We start from the raw sequence: 21571 nt of genomic DNA on the forward strand, positions 1-21571 counted from the left end.
CTGAGATACAGATTTGCAACCGTTTAACATATGAAGAAAGTTTTCCAATTTATGAAACGGAAATTAATCGAAATATTGTTTGTTTAATACAAAATGATAAAATACATCATGGGAATAATTTCGGCGAAAAATATATTTCAATATTTGCGCTCGTTTCAAGCTTTACACTCGTATTTCATGTATCCACTCATTCTTTATCTGTTAGTAAAAAGTCGAATATGATCCGAAGTCAAGATTAAACTTTGAAATTTCCGACAAGAAATGCTTTCAATACATTAATATAATGATATAAATACTTCGATATAAAAATTCTCGGTTTTATATATACTATAGAAGATAAAATAATTTCTTTAATCGCTATTCTATCTCAATATTCGATAAAACAATCAGAGATTACAAGAACATAGTAAGTTGCATTCTTCATTTTTTATAGCGATGCAGATTTAAACTTCAGTATGTCACTTGGATTTTTATTTGGTTTTAGGACTACAATTAAAATTAGGAAAATTACAAGTAGCATTAATACAGAAATGATTAATATTAACGAACGTAGCTTCAAAAAGTGATAGATAATACACAATATTCATTAAAAAAATATGATAAAATTGACACTTTTCAAAGTTACATATATCAACGTTACATATATGCAACGTTACTTATGAAACGTTCCATGATATAACACAATAAATTGATCTGTCCTGTTGAATGCTCCTTAAGATACAAGACACGAAAAAACTTTCTCAACGCCCTATACCTTTAACCTATTTACAGCCATCATTTTTCATCGCAGTTCTTTTTCGTCCTCTTCGTCCTCCCACGTAGCAGTTCGGAATATCCCGTTGCTTCATTCCGTGTTGTTTCTCTCGAAATTTGTCCGTGATGTATTAATCATTTTAATACTCGTTTCTCGCGTATCATTTTTACCACCATTACCCTTTATTTGATCCTTGCTCTGGTTTCAATTCCGACGCTGCGACGACCATGTTTTCTCGTTTAGCTACCAACAGTCCTAGCTTCTTCCTTTTACTCACGATGTTCACGTTTTTTTTCTTTTTGCGTGACCCTCGTGCAAACTCTACTATCAATATTTATGCGCCCTCCGCATTGTTGCCCTTTTAATAACAGCGACCATAGTTTTGTCTTGCTCATTACCTCGTCGCATTTTTTCTTATTAGTCTGTCTCTGACCTCTGCCTCCTCTTTATCTTCGCCGTTTTGACTGTACAACCTTTGTTCGCTATTTTCACGACTTTGCTTCTTGCCCTTTTGCTCTGTACCCACGCGACCCATATTTTACATCGTGCTCATTTTTTTTGGCAACCCCCAATTTGTATGCCGTGGTCGTTCTCTATATTTACGACTATATCGCAGGAGTTGGTGGCAAAATTAACATTTGCGTTTTACAAGACCGAAGTTACGACTCAGTATCAATAAATTATTTTGCGTTATAGTAATAATAAATGGACTTCTAGTAGTAAAAATAGTAAAAGTTACAATCGGCTGATTATCCTATTTCATGTAAAATTGTACAATAATAAAAAGGTCTATAACCTGCAGTTTATAATCTCTTAATTTACTAATTTACTAAACTTGTTATTGCGCAAGAGAGTCTGGTATAATAAGGTTACAGTTTTCTGTAATCTGCTTGGGACATATTAGTTGGCAGATTTTTTATCGAATTCATCGTTTGTTATTTAATTGCTCATCTTAATACTAAGGTTATACCTCACGATATAAAAATGGAAATAATACTTCAACTTCCGTTCAAATCAATTATAAATGAACCGAAGTAATAAACGTACGTTATGTTTCTCCAAGTGTATGAATAACTTAAATGTTGGTTATTTCTCCTTATTAGAGATAGAGCGTACATTTTATTGCGGACATTCCTTCTTGACTAGCGTTTATTATTAGCGATTATTAAATAGCATGGCGAACAGCTGGTTTGCAATTTCCTTGAGAACGTTTTGATTCAGATTACGATAAGTTTGTATTCTCTTCTAGGAGAAGTTGAATACTCTGTGTGATAGCACGCGTACTAAGATGTAGATTAAACGACTTGTACGTATAATTCTTTTCTTTGTAGGCCTACCAGAGTATATGTATTTATCGCAGGTATATGTATGTTATCGTGATTATCTTAAATTCAATATTATGTGAGTATTTCAATATCGTAGGTTATTTTGATTTAAAAGTGTATTTCTCATTCATTTCAAGTTGGATCACGGGTAAAATGACCATTGGTGTACCAATACAGACGCGCAATCAAATTATTGCAACATTGGCGCCGTGAAATGTGAAAAAGATTACGTGACTTGTTGGAAGTTTGCACATGGTTAGAAATAGTCATACTTAAATGCTTTGAACGCAGATTTATTTCTGCACTTTTGCATACGGTATAATTATCGCGAGATTTATCTTCCATAAAAAAGCTAGTATAGCTGGTATTATAAACCTCCAGTCTGCCAAACCTGTTCTTTTATCCATTATTATTATTGATCTTCTCAATAACGAAGATATTAATCCCTGTCAAGTATCCATTGATAACGAATACGCTCTTTGTAGGTCGAATTTCTTATCATTGACCCTCTATAACAAAAATAGATCACTGCTAATTATCATTTTCGATTTTGATAAGAGGAATTGGAATTAATAGTTGTAACAAACGGGTTGTACAGGCAATAATATAATAATATAAATAAAAGATATATTACTCTGATAAAATATTACGATAACAAGTACATAAAATAATTCCTTGAAAAATACACTGTTCAATTCCAGAGAAGGTCGATTGTATGCCTTATGATGCTATAATACTGTTTATTAAAATTACCAATATTAATTTTAAAATTTATTTCAGAATTTAATATTATCGATGCTACGTACATTGTAATAAACAGTCTTGTGGAAGTAAGTCAGTTCTCTGAGAATTGAATATTAATGCGAGCAATGAAATCGCGAAATTTATAGAAAGTGAGGTTGATCATTTCGGCTTCTGGGAAATTCACACAACTTTCATACCTTATATACGTGGCGCTGTAAAGCGTTAAAGTTACAATCAAGAGTTCCCGGAATTAACATTTCACTAAGGAAAGTCCAGGATATTTGAAATATGAACCACGTACTTATGGCCTTCAACCTTTAGCTTTCTATAAGCCTACGCAATAAACTCGACCAAATAAAATCCCCAACGACGTATAAATCACGAGCACAGTCGAATACACGGTGGTACGGCTTATGGGGCACACAAAGAGGGTTACGCGTAGCGTCCACGGCGCACCGTCGTGTTTAAATAGTCGAGGTAACTAGGCCCGTCCGTTCTACTTTCCAAACAGGGCTCTGACTCAACGACGAGATTGTTTTGGGCAAAGAATCCGCGCAGGGTCTCCACCGACGTTCACCCCGACTTTGTCGAGACGCCTGTGCTCCCTCGTTGCGAGACGCCCACCCACGCATCGCGGCATCGCCTCCGGCTGCCGTTGCATATAGGGTGTCGTGAAAGTGCATCGATCGTCGCACCGAGAGCTTTGTGGAAGACACGACCTATGAAACCCTTCACGTGGGATAGGTCTGGAGTGATTTTAATACGCGATATTATTCAACCGCCTTCGAGCGACCGAGCAGAATACTCCTCGATCTCATTCACCAACCCTATTTTCTATGTACGCGCCGATGGAAGGGTGACTAGTTTTTAATTGAAGTACCGCGTAAAAGCCGGTTATTTCGTAAAAAATTAACTTGCGTGCTGGTGCTTGTCGTGAATGGATTTTTTAGTTGTTCGCCCATTGCTGGAGAAATCAGTAACTTTTAATTGTTTCGCGTTATAGAGTGGTTGAATATGGACACTAATGATATTAATATCTTGTTTATTAATTGTGATATTCTTTATTGATGTTGCCAATTGACCTAGGAGTCGATTTATTACTTAAAAGTGTTCGTTGTATTGAGTAAATTAGAAAATTTGATTATCTAGTGATCAATTTCCTTCTATTTGAGTTTATTGCTACGTTCTTACCGGAAAGAACGCATTTGCTATGAACAAGTGAACAAGTCCTTTTTTATTTCATAACATGTAGTGAGACAATTAATAAGCTACAAATTTTTTAAGCTACAAACAGAAAGCTGCTATTCTTTATAAATTTATACATAAATATACCGGAACATAGTTTGTTCTAAAACTTCAACAATCAGCAATATGGATATTCAAGATAGAGATAGTGGCAAATGACAAACTTCATTCGGTTATATGATCAGCTTGATTCATCTGGTTTTACATAAAAGCAACCGTACACGGTTAAGAAGTTGTAAGAAGACTAATTCACCTTTTTGTGCTGATTTCCACCGACGATAATCCGATTCGTCCAAACTTCTTCACGATAGAGCTTAGCATAGCGCGACCATTTCACGATTTAACTCAGAACGTTCTCGTATTCCACGATCTCCTCGTCGCTTCGCGAGACAACCGCGATTTACGATCCTTCGTGCTTCGAGCAGGAATTAACGTTTCAATCAGAAACATTACTTTTTTTGGGAAACACGTTTCCCGGGTACTGAAACGCTCGTTTTGAGATCCGACAATCGATGTCTTCTGTTTTACATAGCGAAATATGAACCTTGAATGTGGTAAAAGAGATAATCGAACCCATCGGCGTTGACTTTTCATTTTCCGCTATGTAATCACGAATCGTAGATTGAAATTGCAGATATGAAAGGTGTTTTACATTTATGAACAAAATCTCTTCATCGTTTATATCGGCGATGAATTTATACTCATTTTTACGATAATCGAAAGTTAGATGTGTGGGAAAGAATTGGAAAATATCATTTCACGTCGAAACATATCCACGGGCTAATTATTTATTATTATTTTGCGCCGTATGATTAAATCGAATGAACCTTTTTTTTATCAAGTTTATCGATGAAAATGTTGCTGCAGTTTTTTTCTTTTTTTAATGTAATCTATATAATCTATGTGAGTGTACTCATTTAGAAAGTTTGTATATATGTAATGTTTATCGGTTTTTCAAGAGACGATAGGTACTTGCACTTGACAAAATATTTTCTCATGATCTGCATACATCAAGGCATGCTTGTTTAACTGCGCCAGCATGCAAACAAAGGGTGGGTTAAATTACGGCACGAAGGTGTGCACAATGGATTTGTGTCTCGCATATTTGATACAAGCTGTGATCTTTGCTAAAAGAGTCTTCCGATATAGGTAAATCAAATTATGTTCTTAATATCAGGATATCAGAATCGAATTTTTCTTTTCAAGTCATTATATAATACACGAAGTTTTCACTTTATAAAAATTGTTAACTCTGTATTCGAGTTAAAAGAAACGGATATAAGGAGAAGAAATCAGTGGCGTATATATAATAAAAGTTTCCACGTCGACGAAATGCTTTCGTCTGTCGGAAATGAAACGTGGGATGGAAAAATAAGTTTGAATTCCGATCACGGAGATTGCGGAGCGTTTGAATTTTGTATCGTGTAACTTTTCAACTTTCTCGCGGTGTAAAAAGTTCGACAAAGATGCGTGTGTTTCGATCCCCTCGAGGCTCTCTCCTTGCGATTGTAATCGACGTGGTGGCGATGCTTTTTCCGTCGAAGGCCATGAATGAAGTTTCTATCCGTATGCGTTTCACCGACTTGACCATCTCATTCACACGTTAACGCGATGCGTTTAACTCACCGCGCTGTCGTATCGATATACCATTTGTTTCATGATACCACATCGCCGCGTCGTAAGTATGCAACGTACGCGTCATTGCTTCTTTCGTATGGTGTTCCTCGAGGTCGGAACGCCTATGTGATATCGCTTTGTTCCATATAGCAACTTCAGTAAAAATTCTTCAAGATAATTTCAATTTTTTTTTATAGAATAATATCGATGTTACAAAGTTATTTTTACAGCGAAATAGTTTCTTTAAAGAAGTATTCGTAAAATAGTACTGATACGATCTTATCGAGAGAAAATGAATGCGACCGTGTACCACTTTTAGCGTAATTATGATTAGCTGAAAAATAGAATTATTAGAAATATTAATAGAATTATTTTTTACGTTAGAAGTTCCTAAATTTTTTATTTCAAGATTATATATTTTTTTTAAATGAAATCTTGCAAAAAGATTGATAATATTTTCTTAAAAATTAAATTGTACGATTATTAGCAACAGAAATTGTCACGTTAAATAAATAACACTTATTTTCTACACAATGAACATTCGATATGTCTACTTTTTCAAAATATTTTGGCAGAGCCAAATTTAAAATTTCGAACGCTGCCAGTAAATAGGAAGAGCCACAGGGGAAAGTTAAATACTGACCTATATTACAAAGTGTAACTTTCTTTAGGTCGAGTATCTCACGTTATGGAGAACTCTTTTCCTAGCCTTCTCTTATTATGCGCTTTGTAGGATCTTCACAAATATATCAACTGTGAGATCGTACAGTACTCGGTGAAATTAGCTACTAATGTAACTCCTTAAGAACGATCTTTCTCTCGTCACCGGTGTATAGATATGTATTTTTTTCCCTCTTGCATAAAAATGAAGTTTGGAACAATGGAATTTAGATAGAACTTATTATTGAGAATATAACTTATCGTTATTGAGAAATAAATTTCGAAGCTTCACCACGTTGTTCTTTCGAGACACGTTTATCGTTGAACATTGAAGGGACAAACAGCTAGCTTCGTTCGTCGTTATTTTTTCATCGCACGCGGCATTCCGTCCATTGTAAACACTCGTTTGTGTTCTGTTCCTTTTCTTTGACTAGTGGAATTTTTACCAATGAAGCGAGGAGTTGGAATGACGAGCTCCATACGACTAACCTTGCAAATTAATTTCGTATGAAGGCAGAGTATCGAATATCAAAAAATAACATCGAGTACATTTTCAGATCTCTGAGTTTACGTATTCATCTTTTTTAAAGTTTTCTAAAAATACTATCAAATATTTCACGTAACTTTTATCTTTGAATATACTTAACATAGTTGTGCCACTTGAAGTAATATTAATTTAAAAAAATTTTCAAATTTGTTAAATTCTATGTTTCTTATCTCGAGTTACCGTAGTAAACATCTACGTATCCACGTTTTGTTTCTTCTCTCTGATTTAATAGGATGTTTTCCAATGAAATATTTTAAAATGATAAACCCAAAGCGATTAGTTTTACAAATTAATCTTCTTCAAAATTTCCATATTTCCATAAGATAATATTAAATATTTGCCTTGAATATTATCCGTGGACCAAAAATCGCAGTGCCCAATATAAAATTAATTTAGAGAACATATTTTCAAAATATTGAAATATTTTATTCCAACCTAATCTCAAAATTAGGTACATTAATTCTTTATTAAACTACATTTCCATTGCCAGTAAGAGAGACTTATAATCAACGCCAAACGATCAATATCGATCAGCAAGGGGCGTTAAGTTGACCGAAAAACCGTGCCGGAAGTGCCGTCTGGTAGGATGGTTTTCCGCTCCACTGATTTCCTGTTTCTTCGAGGTCTTCTTTTTCTTCGGTACCGACGACACGTACGCTGCATCTCCATTCGTAGGTATGTAGTTTCTTTCGCGTTCGATAATCGTGTATTTGCTACACACATAACTGCACACGTACACACGTGTAACACCGACAGTGCTTGTCTCGATATAGCTGCAGAATCACTAAAGCTTGGAATAGGAAACGCGATGTGAGAGGAATTTCTAATTATCGGGGGACTGTGAGAAGGTGAATCCTGTGGCTACGAAATCGGATTTATCCTTGATTTGACAAACGATGTCCTATTTTCTCAAACACTTACCGCGTTCCGCTTAATTGAATTTAACTATAGTAAGTTGCATCTGGTTATGTTGCAAGAATGTCTGCTGTGTTCTCCACGAGTTGTTGCGTGGTATGAGCGACAAACGAGAAAAAGCTTAAGATTTTCATAAAACGTGCAGTTTTTCACCAAAGATAAAATGGTTGCCTTTGCATTTTGTGATATAGGATCGTCCTTCTTGATGTAAGTTAAATTTTATTACTGTTGATTAGATTAATAAAAATTGTTCAATTTTTTCAACGATGCATTTTTATATCGTAATACTTCCTAATTAATATTTTGTATAATTTGTATAATTTGTTCCAAGTGCGGTTTTATTTTGCAATTAAAGTTCGTTTCCCGATAGTAATGTTATAGTGTATCACATACGTAATAGATAAGTTACTTGAAATTTTCATATTGGAAATTAGAAATAATTATTCGTTTAATGCCAGCATTCGGTACAATGCATATCAAACGATGTCTCGTTAAAATCTTTTTATACAATCATCTTTTTTATTCCTGTAGTATGTTAAAAGATACATGAATTATAAAAGCTCTGTTTCAAAGAGGATATTTTATTATGGGCGTAAGCCTTGTCTATATGGAAATATCTTCATGATTTCAAGGCGATCTTTGTATTTATAAATGGAACTATACATTTTGCTTTAGTTAAGCGTTTAGCTTATTTCAAGCAAATTTACTGACTTGCGATACGTATACATGTACACAGGGAAGTGGTACACTTTCATGAAACAATATCCAAAACACCTTGGTGTAAATAAAATTTCACTTGCTTGATTCTTCTTGAAATACCTTTCTTTTAATAAAAGACATACGATTTCAAGTGACTCATTTTGTACACTAAAAGTTCACAAATTTACAAGGAATGACGCAGAATGTTCGATACAGCGTACAATGTGATACACATTCAACCGTCTGCTCGTGTTCATTTAAACGAACAGAACGTGTAAGTTTGGACGTGTCGCTATCGTAACTGGCTAACAATCGAAACGTTCGAAACGATTGCGCGCGACCAACAGATTATGGTTGGTACTCGCGGGTCTTTTTCTCGACAATCTGGCAGATACAAAGCGCATGTAGTTGTTCGAGCCGAACACGTAAGTGCAACTCTCCATCGACTTATGCACTCGACGCGCCCAAAGGGAAGCGAATTTGCATACAGAGAGCGCAATGAATTCACGACTTTGCGACTGCGACACAAAAGCTTCTCTTGTCCTGTCGAAGAACGTGAGCGCAAATTTCGTCTACCCTTGCTTGCTCCTTTGCGTAGTAGGTAGAAAATGTTCTTAGAATCGATGGTTGTCTTGTCAATTACTTCAACTTGTTAATCAGATCTTCCTTTAGGAATCAGGAACTTCCACAAATAAATACGAAGTTAAAGATCATTAAAGATACATTAATTTTAACTATATGAGCTTTAGCCCTTGCCAATGAAGGTTACAGATGAAAAATATGCAATCGAAAAAGTTTAGGATCCTTAAATGTTGAAATAGATTTATAATTTTCTCGAATTCTATTTGAATAAATGAGATTTAATAGGAGAAAAGTAATGATTCCATAATTGTATTATTCGTTCCGTTAGGATTTCGTTTTTCATGTTTGCTGAAATCTTCAATTTCACTTGTAAGCTTGCAACACTTGCTTGAGGGAATTAATCGTTAAAAGAATTGTTTTCTTTTATTTGTTTTGAATCATCATTATCTTCAAATTTCTTAAGTGTCACTACGAGTTTTTCTTTGCTCTCTAAGACGTTTTAAGATGCTATAAGATCCTTACTCTTTTTTAATTTGGTCATGATGCATGTTTTTGCTAGGTGTAAGTTAATATTCAAGAGTTTGGAGGTACTCTTGTTCTCACTGTGTTATGAGTATCAATCTCGTGGCGTATGTTTTAAGTCCAACTTTGTACACAAAGCACGTCTTTCATGTTTAAGAGCAGCACTTTGAGCTTTTGAGTAATTCACGCAGGAATGACGCACTGTGTGTACTATAAATAAATTTTTTGATGCTAGTGTTATTTAGCTCGGGTGAAAATATCAAACACGACGTTTCTATATTAATCTTCGCTCCGACAAATAGATCGTTACGCTCTCCTATTTACAAATCTATTATTCGAATTAAGAGAGAATATATACGTACAGTATGGTAAAAGAAATAAGTTCATGTATTGAAATTTATTTAATTTTATCAAATTAAATACCATGATATAGTAATAATAATGATAACCTTCCTGTTAGTTAAGTAACAACTTCATGAATAGTTTCTCTGGACGATTTGTGCCATCGACTTTTTCGGATCGCCTGTTATTAAAAATATTTAGATTGTTAAATATTCCAAATTTTTATCTAGATGTTTAATAAATTATAATTCTAAACATGTTAACGAAACAAACCTCAAAGATTTCGTGAAATTCATTCGATAATACAATGTAGATTAGCGAGAAAATAGTGGGGTACGTCTTGGCCATGAAATAGAGTCCCTCTCTCTTGTCGTCTGTGCAGCACGATGCCTTAGGCAGTAAGAAATTGATCGCTCTAGCCAGTCGATATGGCGTTCGTATCAACAGGAAAGCGACTCCGATAACCACTGAAAAGATTTGTTTTTACTTTTAAATATGTGAAAAAAATTAATTTACGATTAATTAGACACTGAAATTTCAATCTTTCGTCTCTCACAATTTTTACATTGACTTATAGAATTATAACCTGACACCCAATTTACTGACCTAACATAATATAGTGCTTTAGCTTCTTCATTCTCCACCATCCCTCGATTTTTCTCAATATATACAATTCGTAAATAATTAGAGAGCCTAAAGCAATTGATACGATCAACGGCATAGTGATAAACATGAACGTGAAACACACGTAAATATCCGCCATATCCTCTTCAAAAAAGTCATATATATGGAGCCCAATAGCAAGTGAAATAATGCACGAACACCAAATCAACACAATACCTTTAATAGCATTTTTTTTCTTTAATACCACGTGTCCAAAATAGACGTGATCTTGAAAGATACTAATATACAACATGAATACCAAAACCGAAAATGTGATAATAGAAACATCAAAGCTGATCATTAGCACGTAATCCATGTTTAATTTCATGTTTATGTCGAAGAACCATTTAAGTACCTCTTCCAGTGGTTCGATTAATATCACCATGTTTGAACATGCAAAGCTTATGATGTAAAAATTCGGAGACGTTCTCGTGGACGATTTAGAAACGATCACTAGTATAATTAAAAAATTCAGACTGGTTCCCAGAATTAATAATATCAGATTTATCAGTCGTGCGTCAGATAGCGGGATACTTAGAGTGATGACATTGATTTTCGTGGGGCTTCCCCTTGGTGACTTCGTGGTCATAACAGGAATTACTTCCACGTTTAGAAAATGCGACAAATTTGGTGTTTCCATTTATTCTGTCGTTCGACGTTTGTACGTGAAACTTGCTTGAAACTGAAGGCTTAACTTGACTTTGTTAAAATTTGATCAACGTCATTACGTGCCTGTTAAGAAATGGCGGGATTTTTCGAGTTTCATCACTCGCGAGTTGTTCGAACACGATGTTTGGAGGATGAAATCAACGGGTATGCGTCTATTCACGAGTCGAGTTAACACTGAAGAACAGGAAGAACAGTAGATAGAGGTCTCGTTTTTAATATTTTTCACGTCCACTCCCACTTGGGAATTTACTATTCAGAGACAACATGGGAGAGCTGCTGTGGATTGACCATGAGGTTGGTTGACACGCGATATTCTCATTTTATTAAGTGCTCCTTGTTTCTGAGGTGAAATTAAACGTGGTATTATTACTGTTTAGTGTCCACTGTGAATTGTGGTATAGTTTATTCTATAGCTTTTGATATATTTAAATTTTCACACTGACTTCCAGAAATCTGATATATTCACTTTTCTTATATCGACTTGTATCACGCGAAGATTCGTGGCCAGAAATTGCCATATAGTCGCAATTTATTCAGTTATCCTGGTAACATTATATATATTTCTTGAATATTCTTCGAATTACTCGTATTACACGAAGATTCGTATAACGTGGTCGAAAATTAGAGTCAGCGATGATCCTCGTATAACACAGTTCTTCAGTTGCATGGTTTTTAGAAAGCTCCTTCTTCTTATTTTTCAGCTTCACTTTCAATACATAAGAGTAGGTATTATTCCTTTGCTGTTGACTTGCGTGCTGAATGGTATACAATCTGAGAGCTAGAATTTTATGCTCTTTTAAAAGCCATTAAGTTGCTAGCGTATAGTGCTCGTGTAATAGGATCTTAATAAAACGCTACGTGTTTTACTATTATTCAAAATGGAAATTTACAAAAAATCGAATTCGTCTGTTTAACTTCCAACTGATTCGTATCACGGTATATATCGTCGCGATATTGATCGAAGTGTGGTTTCTGAAAAGTCTAGCGCTCATCGCATACTACGAATTAAAATCGAGTAATTTCTAGAAAATGAAATTAATTCGTTTAATTTTAAAATGTTCATTTCTCGGTATGTTTCGTTAAAATATCGATCGGTGTATCATCGAGTCGGCTTTGTCCATTGCGTTCTAGCGTTCATCGCGCAGAATATACCGCGGCGGAACCCTTGACCCTGACACCGCGACTGGAGGAGATTCGTTCTCCTGCCAGTAACGACTCGACAACCAGTGACGAAAATAGTTCTGCACGAGTAAATCATGTCTCGTCCGACACATTTATCCGTTGAGAGAAAGAGAATCGTACAGCCGAACAGAACGGGACAGAGAAAATATAGCCTCGCATTCGACTGCATATTGCAATAAGAGATGTCTTTAGAAGAGAAGAGAGCCGATGCTGTCTCTCATTGTTGGCAAATGGCCATGTGTGTAATATCGGTGAATATTTGTCCCTGATGGATTTGTCGTCGAATTTGTACACGAAGAACATTCGCGACGATCTTTCCTTCGAAAGTGGAACGATTTGACTGTTTCACCTATTGTATGTTAACAATGGATGCATTTTCGCGAGGAAAGGAGAGTTCGCGGGATGCTCAGGCTCTTCTTGAATCGCGACTCGTGAAAGGATACGTCGAATTCAAGGTCGGAAGACACGTGAGAGAAAGGAGTTAGGTAAATGCTAATCTTTTCTTGCGTTACGTTTATAACCAGGTGTAAATTATAGGATATCGTTTAGGATAGGAATGTTTATTTTCTGATATAAAAATTACAGTAGCTGTAGTGTAAGGAGAAATATCTCATTGCCTTTTTTTTTATCAAGTAAGTACCCCGCACTTTGCGAATTACTTTTTTTGTAGACGTACTTAGAGTACGTTTTATGTTATACTCTGAAGTATAATATAGCATTTAGACCTTTCCTACTTCGATCATCGAGTGCTTATTACATCTTCTCGTGTAGTTTTGCTGTATTTTTGTCAGCCTTTTCTGTCAATAATTAAGTATGATAGAAGTAAAGAATCTTTTCCTCAAATTTCCCATAAATGCGTAAGTATCCACGATGTAGTAACAACTTCGTATTTACTTCAAAGGAGATCGTTTTAACCTCACTTCGTCTTTTCGAAATCAAACACCAATCATTTCGTCGTCGATTTTTGGAAGATCCTTCTCACCTTTCCGCTTCACGCCAGAAAACGCTCGAACCTTCCCTCGATAGTCGGCGATTACAGAATCTTTCATGGTCGTTTCGTAAATTACGAATTTCGTGTTGGCGTTCTTGTGTTCACGACGCCTGGCCTCTCGCGCGTTTCGCACTTTCATCCTTGGACCAGGTGTGTGGTTCAGTTTTGTGGGTTCCTCCATGTTTTTTTTTCTCCTTGCTTTCGTCTGGTTGGATCGGGTTAGGGGCCAAATAAGTGCAGTGGCAGGGCCAGGGCCACAACCGGTTCGTTGGTTGGCCATCATTACGACGTAACTCAAGCGACCTCGCGGAGCCTTCGGACAGCACGATAATCAGGAGGCTGTGTATTATCATCACGAACGTCAGCATTCTTTCGTACTATCATCGTCAGGTTTATAAAAGCGTAGTACGTTACGGTCAGCGTTGAATTTAGACTGAATTTTGCTGTCTGTGTGTGTTTGTACAGTCAAAACTGGGCGTCGCCTTTGTATTAGCATTCGATGCATGTTTTTCTGTTGATTGTAGATAATAAACAACGGTAAGCATGCAAATAGGGAAAGTCCTTATTTTAAATTCACATTAACTTAGTTGCACGAAACAAAAATTTGAAAGTATATCTCTACTCAGAGTGCTTCAAAATGTAAAAAATGTAACGTGTTTCATAATAGAATTAAATGAATTTATATGTACGTGTTTCCCTATTTATAAGTACACCATTATACGTTTATCAATATCATGTAGGTTTTTAAATAAAATCTAGCGTTTCTTTTCTCGAGAAGGATGTTCTAAAGATTGGGTCCAATTTGCGGGATCTTATTTTTACTTTTTATTTTTTCACTGTTTCGTGTAGGAAGGAAAGTAGTATAAGAAGACAGAAAATTGTATGGTACTGCGGAAGAATAACCTGGTATTTAGAAACTAGCTCTATTCTTTTTTTGTGAATGATCAACTGGAAGATACAGGCTAGCTTGGTCTACGTTCTCGAACAATAGAATGAAATGTATATTACCTAATAATGACATAAGGGTAACATTAATCGAACTAAAATACGTTGATGTATTCTTCAGTTAATTAAAAGATGCAATACTTGGCTTAATTAAATATTATGTCAGAAGAACGTAAAATGAAGTTGAAAATAACTAAATAACCAAATCCTCGCGAACGTATTAAAAATCAGTGTTCGTTGTTGTTTTTACAAGTTTCGTAATTTATAGAATGAGAATATAAGCTCATTTTCACTAAGTAGGTTTAATCGTAGCTTGATTGCGGTCTTTACTCAAACATCACGCACGCTCGAAGCTACTTATTCCACCTGTTTGACCTGTTTCGTGCAAAGTTAATCTACGCGATGCTGAATTATTGCGTGCACGATGACATACCGAATGCAATATCACTTAGTACTTTTCATGTCAATCATTTAGTTGTCACGCATTTGCTTGTCTTTTGGTATATCAATATCTAATTTTAACTAATTCGCTTCCAAAACGACGAAAAGCGAATTTGGAAATTTAATATATCAATTATGATAATATAATAACACATATGAACCTAAGAATATCAATTACCGATAAGACACGTTAACGGAATGAATCAATCATCTGATTCGCTCTATTTTATATAAGATAAATTAAGATATCGAATTGAAAGTTCAAAACTTTTTCCACTAAAAATAAAAATTCTTAGCAAAGAAATTTAAGGATGAAAATTTGCATGTGCATCATTGTCAGTATGTACATAAACAAAGTATCCCAAAATTACATCCTAATTCGACCCAAATACAGAAAAACGTCCGAATTATCGTTATGGCCCAACGATGCTAGAGTTGAAGATTGAAATAAATAAAAAATCTCAATCTCTTTTATCAAACATATTTATCAAATGTATAATAATATTATATCAAATGTACAATACATATTTCTCTGTACATACTCTACACATTTTGCCTAAAATTTTAATTTCCCTACAACCTAGAGCGTTGAAATTTCCTAAAAACACCGCAGAATGCTAAGAACCGCCATAAGACGATCCAGTGTCACAAAGTATCAACATTGTCTCGCGAATGAAATTGTTTATCCGTGCTAGAGGAATGCGAGGCGTGCGTTGGTCGCGAGCACAAAACATTTCTATGCATTCGATATCACAAAAGAAAGATCGATCGCGAGTGGACCGCGTCACCGCAACTTCATGCTGGTGCGACCACTTTGCCGCCGCTTGGTCCTCTTGTCAGAAGAGCTCGTAATATTTTACGCGTGACCGGTTCGGCGAGTTTTTCCCGAAGATCGCAATCGCGATGCGCAACTGGCCAACATTCGATACTCGGAGCACAGGTGCATCGTCAAAAAATTCGCGCGAGCGCACCCCCTTGAAAACGCGCGTAATCCCGCGAGACACGATATGTCCCACAAGAAAAGATAGAGCTTATGCCATCTCTGGCTGTGTTCTACAGACACCTCTTTGCTATTCTCTTTTAGCCCACTGTTTGTGTATTGGGATACGTGTTTGCGTTAGATTTATTATCCCTTGAGAAATCGAAGGGGTTGAAGCTTAATAATAGCGATGTAGAATACTTCTTATCGTTTTACAGGTATTCTTTTGTATTAGATAATTATGTTGTGATGTAGAGATGAAGAATAACGAGACAATTAATAGAAGAAATGATTAATTATCGTTGCTACATAATTTTAGCAATAATTGTGACAAATATGATAATTTAGTGGTTGAAGCTTTTTCGTTTGATGCAAATGAACTTATCTTGAAGGTTATAGTAGAAAAATAAATTTATAGAGATTTATATTATTAATATTTGTATTATTTTTATGCGTAAAGTAATTTACTAGTAGGTAAACAAATGTACGTATTGATTATTTTAAAGTAAAGAGCTTTAAGTGCATAAAAGTAAAAGCGAAAGTATCTGCAAAATGAAATTTATGTATATAGATTAGCATTATTATATAGGATTATTGTGAAGACACCTTATGTAATAGAATTATTTAGTTTAATAATCTAGCAATTCTGAAACCGCAAGAACCACAAGGAAGCGGCTATAGATATTGTCTGCTATTTTTCTCGGAACGTCAATTATTACCTGAGCTGAGATTAGCAAGTTTCGTAGACAGAAAAACGTTACTTCTAATAAAAGAACATCTGTAGATAAAATTATAGTAATCGACGCTTTCGAACGTAAACTCGTACAGAAGCGTCACAAAGGCTAAAAGATTAGAGCTGGAACCTGCTAATTCATGGTCGTATAGAAAGGAAAATCTCATGATTGATGCTTCTATATAGCTTACGTTACTTAATTAAATACGTAAAAATAAAAAAGTATTTCGTCCCCCCATTTAGTTTTTCAATTGTAATGTATTTATTTTAAAATAAAAATGTAGACATTATAAGGTAATTTATCCCATATTTATTATAATAAAAATTTAGTAACGAACACTGTGTTAGCAGAAATAAGGTAAAAATCAATAACAATCATTGAGTCTATATTTGTTACGGATGATTTACGTTTCTTCGCTAGAAGATCAAACTCTTCCAGTTTTATCGAAATGAAAACATTTTTTAATCTTACCCTTTAATGGAACCATCGATACGGCCCTGGAACGTGATGAATGCTCGAAAACTTTTTAGCTTACAAACCACTCAATGTGTTATCGGCGGGGAAAGTTTCGGAGGCGTGCTCATATAAGTGGAAAATCCTTAAATCCCCGAGGCGAAAAATGGCTCCACCAAACCTGGAATTACCACGTCGATCACCTTTTCGGAACGAAGGGTTAAAATCTTACTTGATGCATTGAAATTCTTCTCGGCGAATGTACAATAATGTACATACTATAATCGAGTATCTCCGATACGAAACGAAAGTTTTCGGATAGAAATGTAGCCTTCCGTTAATGTTTCAACAAAAGACTGTTTCATTAATTGGCGTTCTGATAATCGTGGTTTTACAGCAAAAGATTGTTATCTATTATTTATTTAATTGGTATTTATCATTTTCTTTTCTTATATTTTATTAAATAAAAATATATGTATTCTGATTATTGCGATCCTTCTGTCGAACAAATACATTCATAATGATTTATTTCACTGATTTTCTTTCTCTCCATTTCATCGGAGGAACGCCGCGAATTTTAAGCTCCTTACCTCCGATTTTCACACTTCGCTATCTTCTTTCTCTGCTTCTGTCATCTCCATTTTATATTCATTCGTTGCGAAGCATTCGACCGATCTCAGTCCGAATTACTTACACATCTTAATCGTGTTTTCATGCCACTGGTTGACAATGTACCCAAAGCGAGGTTCGATATTAAGTTTCTGATGGTTTCTCTTTACGTAAGGAGAAAATAACATTTTCCTAAGTTTATTCTCGTTTATATTCCCTTTTATGGGCTCATATTTCGTTATCCAAATCAAGCTTTGCTTTTCTTCTCTTATTCGTTCATTACTTAATTCATTAATTGACGAAAGCTGTATAGAATTATATAGATTTGAAACTAATCAGGAAAGTCCATATTTAATATTTTAATTCATAATAATTTAATATAATTAATTAATTAATATATAATAATAATTAATTAGACTGCAGATTTAAACAGGCAATTAATAAGTAAGAAATTGGTTTCTAAAGAATAATGTTCGCGAAATTTTTAATCTACTGTATATTAAAGATGCTTTACACAAAAGATTCTCTAATATGATGGATATACGTGAATTCAGTGCAAGTTAGAATCTAATTAGTTTTACTTCCCATCATCGTTCTCAAATAATTATTAATTCTAAAATAAAATCAACTAACCATCTTACAAAATGATAAACAATAATCTTCTTCAAATATATTAAACATCTTCAATTAAGATTCAGGATAAATTTTTAATACTCGTTATTAAGGAAGGAAACGGTCTCTCACAGAACTTCTTTCGACTACATTTTTCTTACAATTTTACCCTTTCATCTTTTCATATTCCGGTCGCTTTTTCGTCCTATTCTTTAATTCAAGGCAGAATACACCTCGAAAAAGCATAGAAAATACTCTTCTTCAAACATATTTTAACAATTTTAATTAGAACTCAAACTAAACTTTTAACGCTCAATACCAAGATAAAAAATAACCTCCCACAGAATCTCTTTCAACTACGCTTGCATAAAAATTTCATTTTTTCATCTTCTTACCTTCCAAACGTATCCAAGAAATCTCGCTTTTACCCTGATAACGAATGGAAGCTTCTTCTACCTTTTTCTCAATTCAAACCAAGCTGTATCAACCATCTTAAGAAATGATAGATAATAAATTTTCTCCAATATATTACCACAATCTCGGTATTCAATTAATGCTCGATGAATGAAAACTGGGACAACTTTCTGAGTCAATTACCCACCAACTACTATAGAAGGCATTATACTTTTCATGAGTATTTTATATATCTTTTAATATTATGCGCATTTTTCGCAGAATTGCACTTTCAAATTTCTTACAATATAAATGTATAAAAATCCGCAGTATAGTTACTGTTAGAATTGTTCTTTTATCTTCGGTCTTGAGAGTAAATAGCGTTTATCTACGGCTTTTCGTTTTATCGTAACAGGATAAAACATTCAACGCTCAACTCTCTCGTGTCTACAATTACTTGGCCTTCGCTGCAGGAACGATTAAGATTCCAAATAAATTTTTAACACTCAGCATCAAAAAAGAGAATGACCTTCCACAGAGCATGCATTCCAACTCTCTTAAAATTTCGCTTTTTCATTCTCGAACCGCGTCCAAGAATCCTCGCTCTTACGCTGACGGCCAGCAGGCGCTAAATTTTTTTTCCATTTCGTCAACGATTCTCCTCTCAGTGAGGAGCATTGCCAACTTTCTTCTTGCGTCTTCGTGTAATTGTTTACGCTCGTGTCGAGCGGCTGCGGTTTGCGATATCGCGAAAGAAGAAATACCATCTACGGCCGCGCAACTCCGCATTGCGGCGAAACGCGATGATGCTGACGCGTATAAATTCATCAGTGCCCGTGTTCGCCATATCTTCGACCAGGAAATACTATTTTTCATTTCATTCCTCGTCGTGTTCGTGATAACGATCCGCGCGCGCGGCACGTGTTTTAATTATGCTCGAAAATTTCGTGTACGCGAACCACGCGTAAAATTGGAACTCTGCATATGGCGATGAACAAGCTTCGTGTTGATATAACCTGGTATTATTCATTGGTAGGGTCGATCGAGCAAAAGGTCTTTTAGTGCGACGTTGAATAAATGAGGTTGATGGAGGACCATGGCTTTGGAAGTGTCGCTGTTGGTAATGGACTTGCAACGACTGATAATTGTGAAAGTGATATGATAGTCGATGAGTCATGTAGATGTGGCTGATGGCTTTGGGAGGTAGAAATTATGCAACTTTCAGTTAGGAACACTTTTACGAGTATTCATTTAAAAGTCACGCTAAATCGAAAATGATGTGGTAATTGATGATTAAATTTGCATCGGTGAATTTGAAAATATGCGATAAATTATCAAGTAGGTGTTGTGTATTGTTCATAGGAAAAAGTTCGATTTCTATATAAATGCAACAATTTGGACTTTTTTATTTTTCGTTATTAACATTATATCATTTAGGTAAAATAATTTGCAGGGCATTAACGCAAAGATAAATTAATTCTGTCCTCAAGTAGAGCACTCATTATCTTTTCACTGATTGAATCGGTACCTTAAGTTATTGTAATTTGCATATTAAACGAAATATACAGGAGCATCCTTTGAAACCAAGTAGCATAAATGACTTTCGTCTAAGGATGGCTGTTTTAACAACTGTAGGTAGTAGATAGTTCGAAGAACAGTAAACGTAGCTATTAATGAACTTTATGACTACGTTGTCAGGGGTTATACCAGTAGCAAGTATGTACTATGGCCCGTTTATATAGCAAAGTAATTTTATTTTCATGGCTGTAGCAGCGTGAGATTCTAGTATCATTATACTGATAGTAGCAATTTGTAATAACTCTGCATTATTACATGGCAACATGTAAATAACATTACTCGCCTAATATCCATCGAAATATTGATTTACTTAAGTAGCATGGACTAACATAGATTTAACTAAAATTTAGTATGCATATACAATAAAAATTACATGGTGTATTATGGGATATACGTTTCTTAAAATTGCTAGTAATTATATTTGGGTTTAATATGATATTAAACTTGAGTAATGTAATACTTTCGCAATGTTTTGATAATACTGTAACAGATAAATTGTATTACAAAAGTATTTTTTCATGTACCTGTATAGCGAAGCAAAGCACATTTCTATGAAATTTATGTTTAATATTCTCTAAACATTCACAATTTCGGCAATTCAAGATATATAAATTTTTACGTAAAAAAATTTTATGAATTCCAAATAGGTGATTTCTTAATAGTTCTTAGCTTCTATTATATCGTCGTTTTTTATTGCAAAAAGCGATGAATTTTACACGCGAGATAAATCAGTTTTTCATTGACAGGACCAATGATTAGCAGAAGCTAGCAATTTCTCAGTTTTCTTTTGAACGAGTTACGGCGTCGCGACGCCTCCCGCGGTCGATTCTTCGCGGGCGTCAACTTGTGCGTCGAAACGGAAATAACCTCGCGATAGCAGTTCGCGTTTACGCCATAACGTACGATCTCCCCTTCTGTCGTTTCCGTTTTTCGCTCGGTCCCCTCTGATTTCTTCCTTTCTTTTCCTCCTTTCGGCCATAGCGACGTCGTCTTCAGGCGGATTTTGCGAGAAAATACGATAATCGTTCCCGGTACCGTATACAGACTCCGGAAGCGGCCTCGGCGCTTCTTTTTAAACTACTTGATTTTCTATGAGAATCTTAGAGTCGCCAAAAATGGAATGGTGTTAAACGCTGTTGGCAGTATAGCTTTTTTAGCTTCAGGTAATTGTAATTCTTCCGTGTTGTGGTTTAGCTTTTTCGTTGAGAAAAGTTGTGTTATTTTATTGTATCTTTTGGAATCTTGAAATTATAGAAAGAAAAGAAAATGTCAGACAATCTTCGCGGATATTGAAAATAGAATAAATCTAAAACATAGGTATGCATGAAACAATAAAATTTGAAATAATTGTCAATATGACAATTACTATA

The 21571-nt window shown here is 35.0% G+C and overlaps 2 protein-coding genes across 3 annotated transcripts in view; one reads left to right on the forward strand and one right to left on the reverse strand.

Moving 5' to 3' along the window:
• Nucleotides 1-21571, forward strand: part of ec (ubiquitin specific peptidase echinus) — a 124578-nt gene that overhangs the window by 3270 nt on the left and 99737 nt on the right. The gene's annotated exons all lie outside the window — the stretch shown is intronic.
• Nucleotides 10002-11458, reverse strand: LOC117164838 (uncharacterized). Its single transcript, XM_033348222.2, has 3 exons — nucleotides 10559-11458; nucleotides 10226-10419; nucleotides 10002-10133 (listed from the first exon to the last, which is right to left on the reverse strand). The coding sequence occupies exons 1-3, from the start codon at nucleotides 11253-11255 to the stop codon at nucleotides 10071-10073; spliced, it is 954 nt and encodes a 317-aa protein (XP_033204113.2). The 5' UTR covers nucleotides 11256-11458; the 3' UTR covers nucleotides 10002-10070.

The sequence above is a fragment of the Bombus vancouverensis genome, chromosome 8, assembly GCF_051014615.1.
Source record: "Bombus vancouverensis nearcticus chromosome 8, iyBomVanc1_principal, whole genome shotgun sequence".
NCBI classification, from domain to species: domain Eukaryota; kingdom Metazoa; phylum Arthropoda; class Insecta; order Hymenoptera; family Apidae; genus Bombus; species Bombus vancouverensis.

What these genes read in the sequence shown, in the direction of transcription:
- LOC117164838 (XM_033348222.2), bottom strand. Translation starts at nt 11,255, where the DNA reads ATGGAAACACCAAATTTGTCGCATTTTCTAAACGTGGAAGTAATTCCT. An exon ending in AAAGCACTATATTATGTTAG is followed by an intron (nt 10,420 to 10,558) that starts GTCAGTAAATTG and finishes AAATCTTTTCAG; the next exon opens with TGGTTATCGGAGTCGCTTTC. An exon ending in AATTTCACGAAATCTTTGAG is followed by an intron (nt 10,134 to 10,225) that starts GTTTGTTTCGTT and finishes TTTTAATAACAG; the next exon opens with GCGATCCGAAAAAGTCGATG.